At 43.7% G+C, this 15,195-nt stretch overlaps 1 protein-coding gene across 9 annotated transcripts in view; it reads right to left on the minus strand.

Annotated features, from left to right (window-relative positions):
* The window catches only part of ENOX1 (ecto-NOX disulfide-thiol exchanger 1), a 550,463-nt gene that overhangs the window by 21,583 nt on the left and 513,685 nt on the right, over window positions 1–15,195 (minus strand). For all 9 annotated transcript variants that reach the window (XM_058185666.1, XM_058185657.1, XM_058185665.1 and 6 more), the window contains one exon: window positions 13,714–13,770. In XM_058185666.1, the coding sequence (XP_058041649.1) occupies window positions 13,714–13,770 (57 nt within the window). The remainder of the gene's footprint in view (window positions 1–13,713; window positions 13,771–15,195) is intronic.

Consider the following 15,195-nt stretch of genomic DNA (forward strand, 5'->3'; position numbering starts at 1 on the left):
GGTCGAGTCAGTGGAATTTTTGGGATATAGGATAGATAAGAATGGAATTCACCCACGAGAGTAAGGTCAAAGCGATAACGAGAGCCCCAGCACCCAAAAACAAGACAGAGCTCCAGGCTTTCCTGGGTCTGGTAAACTTTTATGCTGTATTTTTAAGAAACAAAGCAACCGTTGCGGAACCGTTGCACAAGTTGTTAGGAAAAAACGCTGTTTGGTCTTGGGGAAAGACAGAAAACAGAGCATTTGAGGCAGTCAAAACTTGCTATCAAGCGAAAGCCTGTTAGTCCAGTACAGTTGCAGGCTGCCGTTAGTACTGGTCTCGATGCATCCCCTATGGAGTAGGAGCTGTACTTAGCCACAGACTCCCAAAGCGGCACTGAAGCCCCTATAGCGTTCTATTCACGAACGATGTCCCGGCTGAAAGAAATTACAGCCAACTAGATAGGAGGCTCTACTTAATAGTGTCAGGCGTGAAGAAATTTCACGAATCGTTTTGGGCGAGACTTTGAAATTGTGACGGATCACAGACCGCTATTGGGGTTACTGGCTGGCGACCGCCCAACGCCAGTAGCACTCTCACCTAGACTGACCAGATGGACTATTTTTCTGGCCGCCTACTCCTACAAACTACAACATCGGCCTGGAAAGGAGTTGGGGCATGCAGACGCACTGAGCAGATGCCCATTGCCAGGGAAAATCGAGGACCCCACCCCGGGCGCACCCGTTCTACTAATTGACTCTTTGGACTCTGGCCCAGCCACATCTCAGGAAGTGGCTCGGGCCTCATACCGGGACGTTGTATTAAGAACTGTGATTGGATGGGTTCAGGGATGGCCGCTACCGGCCGAGCGTTTTAAAGAGTTTGTAAAGAAAAAAGGGGAATTGTCTGTACAAGGGGGGTGCCTGCTCTGGGGGGATAGGGTAGTGGTCCCCGAAAAACTAAGGAAAAAAGTCCTGGAACTCCTGCATGAGGGTCACCCAGGAATTGTGAGGATGAAGGGGTTAGCGAGGAGCTATGTCTGGTGGCCCCTAATGGACAGGAAATCAGTGACAAGGTAGGCCGATGCCAAGTCTGTCAGGAATCCAGACCACTACCTCCCACGGCCCCAGTGTTGGAGTGGGAGAAACCCCAAGGCCCTTGGTCCCGCACATATTGACTTTGCTGGCCCATTCCACGGCCAAACATTTCTAATTGTGGTGGATGCATTCTCCAAATGGCTGGAGATCATCTAATGAAATCCACAACCGCTGGAGCTGTCACTGCAGCCCTAAAACACCTTTTCGCCACACATGGGCTACGGACACCATCGTGTCTGATAACGCCCACAGTTCACCGCAGCATTATTTGAAGGGTACCTGGCTGAAGAGGGCATCCGACATGCCCTCTCAGCGCCCGTTCCACCCTGCGTCGAACGGCCTTGCTGAACGATTTGTTCGGAGTGCGAAAGAGGCGCTGTCACGAAGTAGCCCCGGGGATTGGCAGTCACAAATCGACGCATTCCTAACTGTCCAACATAGGACCCCCTGTGTAGCCACTGGCCGCAGCCCAGCCGAGCTGCTAATGGGGCGAAAGCTAAGATGCCCACTAGACCGGCTGCACCCAAGCTACATACAAGACGGGTTCAGAACTAAACCGGAGAAACTCAGAGAAATAGCCATAGGAGACACAGTATGGGCTCGGAATTACAGCGCCGGCCCTAGCTGGAGGAGGGGGAGAATCATAGACCAAACGGGCCCTAAATCCTATCTAGTGGAGCTAGACGATGGCCGAATCTGGCGACGCCACATAGATCAATTAAGAAATAGAGTGAGCGATAAGACGGAATTAGGCGAGACCAGCCCTGACTATGATTTAATTAACCCCACAGCTGACTGGAGCCGAGAACAAACAGAAATCGTAAGCAAAGAACCAAACAGAGACTTATCTGAGTCAGGCGAGGTCCAGCGACACCCTCCGGTCCCTCTAGAGGACAGCAGGCCCGAGCCGGCGAATAATCCAGGGCCGGATGGCCGGGAGGAGGAGCTCAGAGGAACGAAAAGTCCCTCCGGCACGCTCGACTCAACTCCAGAAAGTGAACTGCGCAGGTCCGGGAGAGTCAGGAGACGCCCCACGTACCTGCAGGACTACGTAGAGAAGTAGTATGCAAATATGGGCAAAGTGCCTTCTGGGAGGGAAGGAGTGTAATGTATTACTGTAAGTTTTGGCGGGAGTTTTAGGCGGGAAATATCTCGTCTCTGATTGGATGCAGCCTCAGGCTGAAGTGTATATAAGGAGAGGTTTTTCTCCAGAGTTTTGCTGGGTCACACTATATTAAAGAGCTGTTGTCACTAACCTGGTCTCCTGCCTCGTCAATACCCCAAACATAACAGTTGCGAAAGGGGATCGTGTGACCCCAGGATACTGCAACCATCATTAAATAGGAACCAGTTGTCAAGCATCCGAATGAAGATCGTATGACTGTGGAGATGCTGCGATGATCGTAAGCATGAAAAACTGTGGTAAGTCACTTTTTTCAGGGCCTTGTAACTTTGAAGGGTCACTAAATGAACTGTTGTAAGTTGAGAACTATTCTCCACTGTACAAACTTACAACTCGCCTCTCACAATTCCATTTTGTTCTGCTGGATGTAAAAGAGGACTTTGTCTTACCTAGCCTTGAATCAATGAGTCTCTAATTATTATGGCCTATAAAAGTCTGACACTGGGGTAAATATTTACTCCTGGGGTTGCTGAATGAGAGAGAGAGAGGGAGGGAGGGAGGGAGGGAGGGAGAGAGAGGGAGAAAGAGGGAGAGAGAGAGAGAGAAAGAGAGAGAGGGAAGGAGGGAGAGAGAGAAAGAGAGAGGGAGAGAAAGAGAAAGAGAGAGAGGAAGGGAGGGAGGGAGGGAGAGAGGAAGGGAAAGACAGGGAGAGAGAGAAAGAGAGAAAGAGAGAGAAAGAAAGAGAGAGGAAAAGAGAGGAGGAGGAGAGAGAGAAAGCAAGAGACAGAAAGAGAGGGAGGAAGGGAGGGAGAGAAAGAGAGAGGAGGAGAGAGAGTGAGAAAGAGAGGAGGAGAGAGAAAGAGAGATGGAGGGAGGGAGGGAGGGAGGGAGAGAGAGGGAGGGAGGGAGGGAGAGAGAGAAAGGGAGAGAAAGAGAGGGAGGGAGAGAAAGTGAAAGAAAGAGGGAGGGAGAGAGAGAAAGAGAGAGGGAGGGAGGGAGGGAGGGAGAGAGAGAGAGGGAGGGAGGGAGAGAAAGAAAGGGAGGGAGGGAGAGAGAGAAAGGGAGAGAAAGAGAGAGGGAAGGAGAGAGAGAGAAAGAAAGGGAGGGAGAGAGAAAGAAAGAGAGATGGAGGGAGAGAGAGAGGGAGGGAGAGACAGGGAGAAAGAGAGAGACAGAGAAAGAGAGAGAGGGAGGGAGGGAGGGAGAGAGAAAGTGAGAGACAGAAAGAGAGAGAGAGGGAAGGAGGGAAAGAAAGAGAGGGAGGGAGAGAGAGAAAGAGAGAGACAGAGAAAGAGAAAAAGAGAGGGAGGGAGGGAGGGAGAGAGGAAGGGAGAGAGAGAGAAAGCAAGAGACAGAAAGAGAGAGGGAGGGAGAGAGAAAGAAAGAGAGTGAGGGAGAGGGAGGGAGGGAGGGAGGGAGGGAAAGCTTGATTTGCATCTGGAATCTCAAATATAATACGTTGGACCAGGCCAGGTTAAAAAAAAACCCTAGCAAATACATTTGCAAATGTTATGACTGGTAAATATTCAACTCGGCCAGCCTTTTGTGTTTTAGTCTGCTGCCTGAATCCAGCCAATCTGGGCAGCTTGTATTTAATTCAAATTTCGCTCACAGGGTCACAGGTCAAAATTCTGTACAAAACATCAAACAACAAAACATGTGTTACAATTTGGATATTAAATGGGGAACGGTGTAGCTAATTGGCTTCTAACATGAAAGCCACCTATTAGATTTTAATTATACCTAAAATTTCCATACAGCAATCATAACTGAACAGTACTTTTGCTGTTTTCTGAGGTTCCTTATTGAAAAAAAAGGAGTTTTCTTTTTATAAAAAAGATAGATTGGTTTACAAAGAGGAGTAATAGTACTCTGTAATAATAATAATAATAATAATAATAATAATAATAATAATAATAATAATAATAATAATAATAATAATAATAATGATGATGATGATGATGATGATGATGATGATGATGATGATGATGTAGTAATAATAGTAATAGTAATAATGATCACTGTGACCATATTAAAAGTAATTGTGTTCTCTTCGCTGACGATGTCAAACTATTTAACACTACCAACAATAAAGCTACCCTTCAAAAAGACCTTGATTTTGTGTCAGAATGGTCAAAAACTTGGCAACTCCAAATCTCAACCAGCAAATGCTCTGTCTTACACATTGGAAAAAAGAATCTGAACACTAAATACAAACTCGATGGACATTACCTTACAGATGACCCCCACCCTGTTAAAGACCTTGGAGTTTTCATGTCCAATGATCTAAGTGCCAAAGCCCACTGCAACTACATTGCAAAAAAGGCCTTAAGAGTTGTAAACCTAATCTTGCGTAGCTTCTTCTCCAAAAACACTACACTACTAACCAGAGCTTATAAAACATTTGCTAGACCAATCCTTGAATACAGCTCGACTGTCTGGAACCCATACCACATTTCAGACATCAATACAATTGAACGGGTCCAGAAATATTTTACAAGAAGAGTTCTCCACTCCTCTGAATACAACAAAATACCTTATGCCACCAGACTTGAAATCTTGAATTTAGAAAACTTAGAACTCCGCCGCCTTCAACAGGACCTGTGTTTAACTCATAGAATCATCTATTGCAATGTCCTTCCTGTCAAAGACTACTTCAGCTTCAATCATAACAATACAAGAGCAAACAATAGATTTAAACTTAATGTAAACCGCTTCAATATGACTTCAGAAACAGAGTTATTAGTGCCTGGAACACACTACCTGACTCTGTGGTCTCTTCTCAAAATCCCCAAAGCTTTAACCAAAAACTCTCTACTATTGACCTCATCCCATTCCTAAGAGGTCTATAAGGGGCATGCATAAGAGCACAAACGTGCCTACCGTTTCTGTCCTACTGTTTCCTTTCATTATATCCAATTAATATAGTTATTACATACTTATGCTCATATATACTGTATGCTTATATATTATATAGTTATTTTCATGCTTATACTTATATATACTGTTGTGACAAAAATAAATAAATAAATAATAAAAATACTCCAAGGTTACCATGAGTGATGGGGTCAACAAAACACTCTCCGTTAAGGGATTAATTCAGTTCAGATGTCTTGCTGGTCAGCCATTAACCTTGGCCAAAGCCAATGCTCTTCGGTCAAGAAAATAATAGAATCCTACATAGGTAGCCCACAACTTACAACAATGTGTATAGTGATGGGCAAATCCTGCAGCACCTAGCCAGGTGTCCCACTGTTACTTCAGCTTCTTTGCACAGGTGGCATTTGCTGTCTTCTCACTTCTGTATGTGTTTGTTGTACACATCAACTCGAGGGATATCTCAAGACTGAGATTCTCAGTCTTCCAGGTCGTGGTTCTCCTAAAGGTGCATTTTCAAGAGGCAACTGGACTTTCTTGTTCTTTCTTTTGATGACATTTTGCTTCTTATCCAAGAAGCTTCCTTCAGTTCTGAACAAATGGTGGAGAATGGAAGGGTTTATGCTCCTTGCAGTCATCTGGTCATTAGTACTCTTTCTGAGGATTGTTGAGGTCACTTGGAGTCCCAAAGGTGCATTTTCAAGAGGCAACTGGACTTCCTTGTTTTTTCTTGGAAGGCGTTTCGCTTCTCATTCAAGAAACTTCCTTCAGTTCTGAACAAATGGTAGAGGATGGAAGGATTTATATTCCTTAAGGAATTCCATCGCTTATAGAAGAATATAAATCCTTCCATTCCCCACCATCCAGTCAGAGCTGAAGAAGCTTCTGGGTTGAGAAGCGAAACATCTTCAAGGAGAAAACCAGAAAGTCCAGTTGCCTCTTGAAAAAGCACCTTTGGGACAACTGTGACCTGGAAGATCCGAGAATCTCCGTAGAAGAGCTCACTTGGAGGTTTATCTGCGCCCTCGGGGTCTGAAATGTTGCAAATGGGTGTGGAGCCTTCTTGGAACTGTTGAAAGGATTGTGTTGTGGACAGGAGATTAGCGGTGTCATGTCCCTCCCCCCCCCTCTGTCATCATCCCCCCCCCCTGTTCAATTTTGACCTAGATGGCCTTTTTGACCCCTCTTTCAAACCAGAGGTCCTCTCTGTCCAGAATATGAACCCTGAGGCCACATGTTGTGGTCCGCCAGCAGCTTGTGGAGCTGGAAGTGGAGTCGGACAGCGATGAGGCTGAGGAAGAACACGGGCCAGTCCTGGAGGCCAAGGAAGGCCCGGATGAGGGCTCTGCGTCGAAGGCAGAGATGGGGCCAGGGCCATCGGGGAGTGATGTGTGGACTCCGGAGCCTCCAGAGGCTGACAGTAGTGAAGCAGAGGAACAGGAGGAGCCTGTTCCTAATGCACGCATGAGAAGAGCTGCCAGAAGGCAAGAGCAGCTCAAGCAAAGAGACAACTTGGGAGTAGGGCCAAGAGATGATTGGGAGTTGAAGTCCACAAGTCTTAAAGTTGCCAAGGTTGGAGAGCCCTGATCTAGATCTTTGCTCAGACACACTTCCATAATGTACTTGTTTACTTTCTAGACTATTTAATATCACGATAGCTTTTCATTACAGCTTATCTCCGACCCAGCCTAGCTGAACGGTGCTGGAGACAGATTAAAATATTTTTTCAATTTCCTTCCCCGTATTATTATCATTATTATTATTATAAGATTGTTTTTCCTTTCGGAGTTTCGTCCTTGTATCTCATTTTCCAGGCCAGCACCATGGAAACCTGTTAATAAACGACTACAGATGTCAAAGTCATCAGAAAAACAAAACAACTGGAGGATGAAATATTTATTCTCGGCGAAATGCTCTCCAAAGAAAATGGGGGGGAAAAAGTTATTGGAGCTTCCCAGAGCAATTAAGAATGAGGGTTAAAGACAGAGAAGTGACTGAGAAGTCTGTCAAAGAACACCAAATGCAAAACAACAGGAAAAGGAAGATCTCAGATGAGAGGGTGATGTATTTGAGTGGGTGGGCCATTTCCAGAAGTGAACTTGGGGTTCCTTAGGGTGCCAGTTTATATAGGACCCCTCCCAAAAAATAAACTATGAGTAGTCCTCATCTTACGACCGCAATTGAGCCTAAACCTTCTGTTGCAAAGCGAGACATTTCCTGACCCAATGTTGCCCCGTTTTACGACCTCTCTTGCCACAGTCATGAAGCAAATTAACTGTGGTTGTTAAATTAGAAACACGGTCATTAAATGAATCTGGCATTCCCTGTGGACTTCACTCGTCGGATGGTCGCAAAAGGAAATCACGTAACACTGCAGCGGTCATAACTACGAGTCAGTTGCCAAGTGTCCAAATTTAGTTCACGTGACCACGGGGATGCGGCAACGGTCATAAGGGTGAAAAAATGGTCATAGGTCACGGTTTTCAGTGTCATTGTAACTTCAAACGGACACTAAATGAACTGTTGTAACCTGAGGATGGCCTATAGAAGAATTACTTTTTTGGGGGGAGGAAGTTCTAGCTACATACTACTCCTAGGACCAGTTGGTGGTTACTGATCTAGACCTTCCATAGTGGAGAGAGAGAGGAAGAGAGAAAAAAAGAAAGAAAGAGAGAAAGAGAAAAAGAAAGAAGAGAGAGAAAGAGGGAGAAAAGAGAGAAAGAGAGGGACAGAGAGAAACACATACACATGCAGAGAGAGACAGAAAGAGGGGGGAGAGAGAGAAAGAAAAAGTGAAGGAGAGAGAGAGAAAGAGAGAAAAAGAGAGAGAGAAAGAAAGTGAAACAAAGAGAGAAAACGAAAGAAGAGAGAGAAAGGGAGAGAGAAAGAAAAAAAGTGAAAAAGAGAGAGAGAAAAAAAGAGAGGGAGGGCAAGAGAGAAAAGAAAGTGAAACAAAGAAAGAGAAAGAAAAAGAAAGAGTGGGAGAGAAAGAGGGAGACAGAAAGAAAGAGAGAGAAAGAAAAAGAAAGAAAAATTGAAAAAAAGGGAGAAAGAGAGAAAGAGAGGCAGGGCGAGAGAGAAAAGAAAGTAAAAAAAGAGAGAGAAAGAGAGAAGAGAGAAAGAGAAAGCGAGAAAGAGAGAAAGAGGGAGAGAGAGAAACAGAGAGACGGGGAGACAGAAAGAGGGGGAGAGGGAGAGAGAAAAGTGAGAAAGAGAGAAAAAGAGAGAAAAAGAAAACAGAAAGAAAGAGAGGGAGAGAGAGAAAGAGAGAGAGGGAGAGAAGTTGTCAAAATCTGCTTTCTTATTCCAATTTAAAACAACCTCTCAAAGCTTGTCTAAGTTATGGAAGGAATATCGGATCTCGCGCTGGCTACTAGGTGGGTATTTGTGCTAAATCCAGCTTGTCAGCTGTATCAAATAGGTACTAATCCCATTAAACGCATTACAGCCCACTAATAACCATGCGGAAAACTAAGCCGTCCTTCCCTCTCCAGACATTTTGATCTGCAAAACACTCGGCGACAGACGCGCCTCCAGGGATGAAGGATTGTCAACTTCCCTTTATTAACGTATGTAATTCCGTAATTCACATTTCTCCAACGTGTTGCCGGGACGTCTAAACTATCCGGTGTTTTGAAGAAGTATTTGCCGTGCTGTGCCTTCGACTGGGCTTCGACTCTGTTCTTCCTCTTCATGCAAAGAAAAATCCCTTCCCAATGACGGGGATTCCTCGATTTACGGCCGCAATTCAGCCCCAAGTTTCTGTCGGTTAAGTGAGACACTTGCTGAGCGGGATTTGCCCCATTTTATGACTTTTCTCTCACCGCAGTTGTTAAAGTGAACCGTTACGGTTCTTAATTTAGAGGCACGGTTGTTAAGCGAATGTTGACGCTTGCTTGTCAGAAGGCTGCAAAAGGGGATCATGTGACACACCCACACCCACACGGAACACTGCAATGAACTTAAATACGAGTCAGTGGCCAAGTGGCTGGATTTTATTCATGTGACCGTAGGCTGCGACAGTCGTAAGTGTGGAAAATGGTCATCGCTCACTTTTTTCAGTGCCGTTGTGAGTTCGAACAGTCACTAAATTGACTGCTATTAAGTGTAGGTGTCAGGGTTCTGAAGGATGCCCTAATTAAAACATGAGCCTCGAACCAAGCTTCAAAAGAAATCCAGATATTTATTAGGAGCTTCCTGTCGGCATGTATCCAAGTGAAGCCACCTCTGACCCCATGTAATTTATGCCCCAATCATGACCCTATTTTCCCCCTCCCACCAGGATGTGTCATCAATCACATTTGCCACCGGAGCAATTTCCCAGGTTGTAGAAATCACTCCCTCAGGCCGCTGGGAGTAACCCTGGGAGACAGCCTTGAGAGAGAGATGTCTGGAATGTGCTTTCGTTTTTTGGCTGTTGCTTCGTCGGTTTCCCATCCCCTTTGCCTATGGAAACTCGAGAGCAGGCTACGAATGCTTAGTGAGTTGACACAAGGACAACCTGTATTTTGGGTTAATAACACTCGTTGAGTTGACCAGGTCTCACCTACAGTTCTCCCGAACTCTTTCCAAGTCCATAATTCTGATTTCTTTCAAGTTCAATGAAAATTTTGGAAAACCAAATGAAAGGAAGAAGGAGCCCATACATGCCAATAAAGCTGGAGGTGTCTTCTTTTGCATTCTCTTTGAGGGACGTTGTGTCCTTCACCAAAGGGGTTGGCTGACCAGAAATCTAGGAGAGAATTCTTACTCCTGATCTGTCCTGGTCATCTTTGGAGAGCTGATTGGCAAATGAGTTGGAAGAACGGGTGGCCAAGTAGGAGTGATTGTCCTCTTCAGTTGGCATCATCAGCTGGTGGCAGAGGTGAAGATGAATGAATGAGAAGTTGCCTGACATTTGGACCAGGAGTCTGCCTATTTGAGTAGCAGCATCAAGGGGGATTTCTGGGTGAGGGATAGGGACAAAGAGGGAGGGAGGGATGGGGAGAAGGAGAAAGAGAAGGAGAAGAAGGAGAAGGAAGGAAGGAGAAGGAGAAAGAAAAGGAGAAAGGAGTGAAGGAAGGAGTAGTAGAAGAAGGAGGAGGAGATTCAAGGAAAGGGAACGAGAAAGAAAAGGAGAAGGAGGAACAGGAGGAGGAGGAGGAGGAGGAGAAGGGAGGAAAGGAAGGAGAAGAAGAAAGAATAAGAAAAGGAGAAGGAGAAAGAAAAGGTGAAGAAGGGAGGGAAGGAAGAAGGAGAAAGCGGAGGAGGAGGAGAAGGGAGGCAAGGAAGGAGAAAGAATAAGATGAGGAGAAGGAACGAAGGAAGGAAGGAACGTAGGAAGGAAGGAAGGAAGGAAGGAAGGAAGGAAGGAAGGAAGGAAGGATTTTTCTGAGGCAGCTACATATGTTAAATACTGAAGTGCAAAATGTTTGCCCTGCATGGTCTGACAAAATGAGAAGCCCTGAAGGACAAGACAGGCTCTGTGTTCTGATTCTACCTTTCCTGTGAGTAGGTACGGCAAGAAGGAGAATGGTAGCAAATGTAATCCTTTTACCGAGCATTATAACCACTGGGCCTGACGCGCCCTCTTCCTTTGTTCTCAGGGGCCTTAAACATTTAAGTGGAAAGCTACTGCAAATGAAATTGCTTCATGTTTGCCACGCAACAAGATGTGTCGAGGTGTGACAAGGGCCTCTCTGCGGGGCACTTTCCCCGGCTCCGTTGCGTTTGAGAAGTGAATTCTCGTTGGAGGATTCGACTTTCAAATTAATAGACTTCAGGGCAACGGTGTGACAAAGATCAACTACCGAAATATCGCCAGGTATTTAAAATACGTTTTCCAACCCAATTCCTCCATTTCCGTTAAATTCTGGCTCTTATCGCCCTGGGCCTTTCTTTTCCCTGGGTCCCTGCATGAAACTGGCTTTCCTGGACTCTCGGACAGGGATTTGGGTCAAACCACGATGACATCACAGGGGTCAAGATGTCATTTTGCAAAGGACACCAATGCCATAAACTATCCGAAACTATAAACTATGATTATTATTCTGTTGCTTTCCATGTACATTGAGAGTTTCTGCGCTGAAGACAAATTCCTTGCATGTCTAATTAAACTTGGCCAATAAAGAATGATGTTCTGTTCTGTTCTGTTCTGTTCTGTTCTGTTCTGTTATTCCATTCCATTCCATTCCATTTTCTATTCTATTCTATTCTATTCTATTCTATTCTATTCTATTCTATTCTTTCATTCTTCATTCTTCATTCTATTGTTCTGTTCTGTTCTGTTCTGTTCTGTTCTGCTCTGCTCTGCTCTGCTCTGCTCTGTTCTGTTATTCCATTCCATTCCATTCCATTCCATTCCATTCCATTCCATTCCATTCTTTCATTCTTCCTTCTATTTTCTGTTCTGTTCTGTTCTGTTCTGTTCTGCTCTGCTCTGCTCTGCTCTGCTCTGCTCTGTTCTGTTATTCCATTCCATTCCATTCCATTCCATTCCATTCCATTCTTTCATTCTTCCTTCTATTTTCTGTTCTGTTCTGTTCTGTTCTGTTATTCCATTCCATTCCATTCCATTCTATTCTTTCATTCTTCATTCTATTGTTCTGTTCTGTTCTGTTCTGTTCTGTTCTGTTCTGCTCTGCTCTGCTCTGCTCTGCTCTGTTCTGTTATTCCATTCCATTCCATTCCATTCCATTCTATTCTTTCATTCTTCATTCTATTGTTCTGTTCTGTTCTGTTCTGTTCTGTTCTGCTCTGCTCTGCTCTGTTCTGTTATTCCATTCCATTCCATTCCATTCCATTCCATTCCATTCCATTCCATTCTTTCATTCTTCATTCTATTTTCTGTTCTGTTCTGTTCTGTTCTGTTCTGTTATTCCATTCCATTCCATTCCATTCCATTCTATTCTTTCATTCTTCATTCTATTGTTCTGTTCTGTTATTCCATTCCATTCTTTTTTCTGTTATTCTGTTCTGTTCATTTTCTATTCTATTCTATTCTGTTCTTCTGTTCTACTCTACTCTACTCCACTCCATTCCACTCCACTCCACTCCACTCCACTTCAGTTTTTTAAAAAAATCTTGTTTGTATCTTATTGCTCCATATTGTTTTTACTGCTGTACAGGTAATCCTCAATTTACACAGTTCATTTAGTGACCCTCCAAACGTTACAACGGCACTGCAAAAAGTGACGTGACCGTTTTTCACACTTACAACCGTTGCAGCACCGCCAGGGTTACATGATCACAATTCAAGTGCTTGGCAACGGACTCATATTTATGACAGTCAGCGTCTCCTGGGGTCATGTGATCCTCTTTTGCGACCTTCTGACCAGCAAAGTCAAGGGGGAAATTCACTTCACAACCGTGTTACTAATTTAACAACTTCAGTTGCTCACTTAACACTTAACTGTGGCGCGAAAGGTCATAAGATGAGGCAAAACCCATTTAACAGTGGAAATTTGGGGCTCAATTGTCATTAACTCAAGGATCACCTGTATTGTTAGCTGCCCTGGAAAAGCCCCTGGATGCTGTATATAATTTGCTTCAGTCTGAACATAAGTTAAAAAAAAAATAAGTCAAATGTAACCCAAATGAAGATTGGGTTCTTCACATGAGGTCTAGAATGCTGAATTTTTTTTGAAATTAAAACCTCAAAACCCACCGTCTTCTGAAAATTCAGGGCTGAAAATCTGAACGTCTCCACAAACCGAGAGTGATGCACATTTTTCAGTCCCAGGCATACAGAGGAATTATTGAGTCTGTCATTTGCACCTTTATAACTGTCTGGTTCGGTTCTGCAACCCAACAAGAAAGACACAGACTTCAGAGGATAATTAGAACTGCAGAAAAAATAATGGCTACCAACCTGCCTTCCATGGAGGACCTGTATACTGCACGAATCAAGAAGAGGGCCGTGAAAATATTTACAGACCCCTCGCATCCTGGACATAAACTGTTTCAACTCCTACCCTCAAAACGACGCTATAGAGCACTGCACACCAGAACAACTAGACACAAGAACAGTTTTTTCCCGAAGGCCATCACTCTGCTAAACAAATAATTCCATCAACACTGTCAGACTATTTACTGAATCTGCACTACTATTAATCTTCTCATCGTTCCCATCATCCATCTCTTTCCACTTATGACTGTATGACTGTAACTTGTTGCTGGCAATCCTTATGATTTATATTGATATATTGACCATCAATTGTGTTGTAAATGTTGTACCTTGATGAAGGTATCTTTTCTTTTATGTACACTGAGAGCATATGCACCAAGACAAATTCCTTGTGTGTCCAATCACACTTGGCCAATAAAAAAATTCTATTCTATTCTATTCTATTCTATTCTATTCTATTCTATTCTATTCTATATAAATGTTTCAGCAATGAGAAATATTTTTTTAAAAAACAACAACAACTTCGCCATGATAAATGTGGCAAGGCAAGCCAGCCGTTTCTTGTTAATTCTTGCAAGGCAAATTTAAAAACAAACAAACAAATCAATTCATTTATCTTGAAATAAACACCCCAGGTAGCAACGCCTTCAATTCCCCAAAAGATTACTCTTTCTTAGGACCATTAATCCATTAAAAAAAACAAAAAACACCAGCTTTTATTTCAAAAACTCAAATCCAAAGTTGTACCTACGTTTGCCTGAGATTCGTCATGGCCATTAGTCTCCAACTCCTTGGCATTTTTTTTTAACTGTGAAAAAGAGAGAGAGAAAAAGAACAACCATGATTAGGCCGTTGCACACACAGTTATTGTTGATTTATCATGACACAACGAACAAAATATACGGAGCGTAGGACTCTAATGAGCTGTTTGCCGAAATCAGTTAGAAAGCAACCTAGTTAAGATCTGATAGGTTGGCTTAAAATAAAAAAATAAATAAAAGGAAATCGACGCTCGTTATTTTTTTTTTTAAAAAAATAATAAGATTAGGAAGCCGTCTCAAGGCATAAGAAGGGTGCAGAATTGGCTTTCAAGAGTAATAAACGTTTTCATTTCCCATTTGGCTGCTATTAATTTGGAACTTTGCAAGCGATTGCAAAGTTGCTGGTAGCTAAATAGCAGGCAGCTAATAATTGCTTCTGAGTTATGAGTTTTGGGGCATTTTTGATGGGTTTTCCTGCTCAGGAACCTAATCGGGAAGATAAAAGCAGCTCATTTGATGGCCGAAACCCAACCTCAGGGTGTTTGCAGGCCATCGGGAAAAAAAGAAAGAGAAATATTCTTAGGGGAAAAAAAATTAAATCAAATGCCACGTGATTGCATAAACATGTTGAAAAGCTGAGGAAAGGGGGTTGTGTTGTAACAGAAAAACGCTATCTGCTTTTTGGGGGAAATTGAGCCATCCTATTGGAAAACATACAGCAAGAGATTAGTTTTGCAAGCATCATCATCATCATCATTTAACAACCCCATAATCCCTTCTGGGGTGGGGTTCTGGGTAACTGAATGGAGCTGAGTGTTACTGGCTGGATGCCCTTCCTGTTGCCAATGCGGAGTTTTGTTCAGCAGATATATTCTCAGTGTGCCCAGAGAGAGAAATAACTGCCTCTACCTAGGATTGAACTCACCGCCTCTGGATTGTGAGGCAAGAGCTCCACCTCTAGGCCATCGCACCACTCCATTAGTTTTGCAAGCATGCTGATTATAAAAAGATCTTTATTTTAATGTACATACAGTTAATCCTTGGCTTACAACAGTTCGTTTAGTGACCGTTAGAAGTTAAAAAGGCACTGAAAAAGCAGCTTATAACTGTTTTCACACTTCCAAATCACTTTGTTGGGGAAAGTTTTGGGTTTAATCGAAGCTTTCTTACAACTTCCCTAGACAACAGTCAAAGAAGAGAGTTGTATCCTGTGCTGATCGTTGTTGGATAAGCTACGCTGTATTGTAAATCTGGAGAGAACTTACTCCAGGCCAGCTAATTTTTCAGCAGGTCATTTCAAGAAATCTGTGAATTCCATTTTTCACTTCAAACCAGTTTTCAGCCAACTCTAGTAGAGAGGTCTGTCTGTCTATCTTGTCTGCCTGCCTGCCTGCCTGCCTGCCTGCCTGCCTGCCTGCCTGCCTGCCTGCCTGCCTGCCTGCCTATCTATCTATCTATCTATCTATCTATCT

The sequence above is a fragment of the Ahaetulla prasina genome, chromosome 5 (genome assembly GCF_028640845.1).
Source record: "Ahaetulla prasina isolate Xishuangbanna chromosome 5, ASM2864084v1, whole genome shotgun sequence".
NCBI classification, from domain to species: domain Eukaryota; kingdom Metazoa; phylum Chordata; class Lepidosauria; order Squamata; family Colubridae; genus Ahaetulla; species Ahaetulla prasina.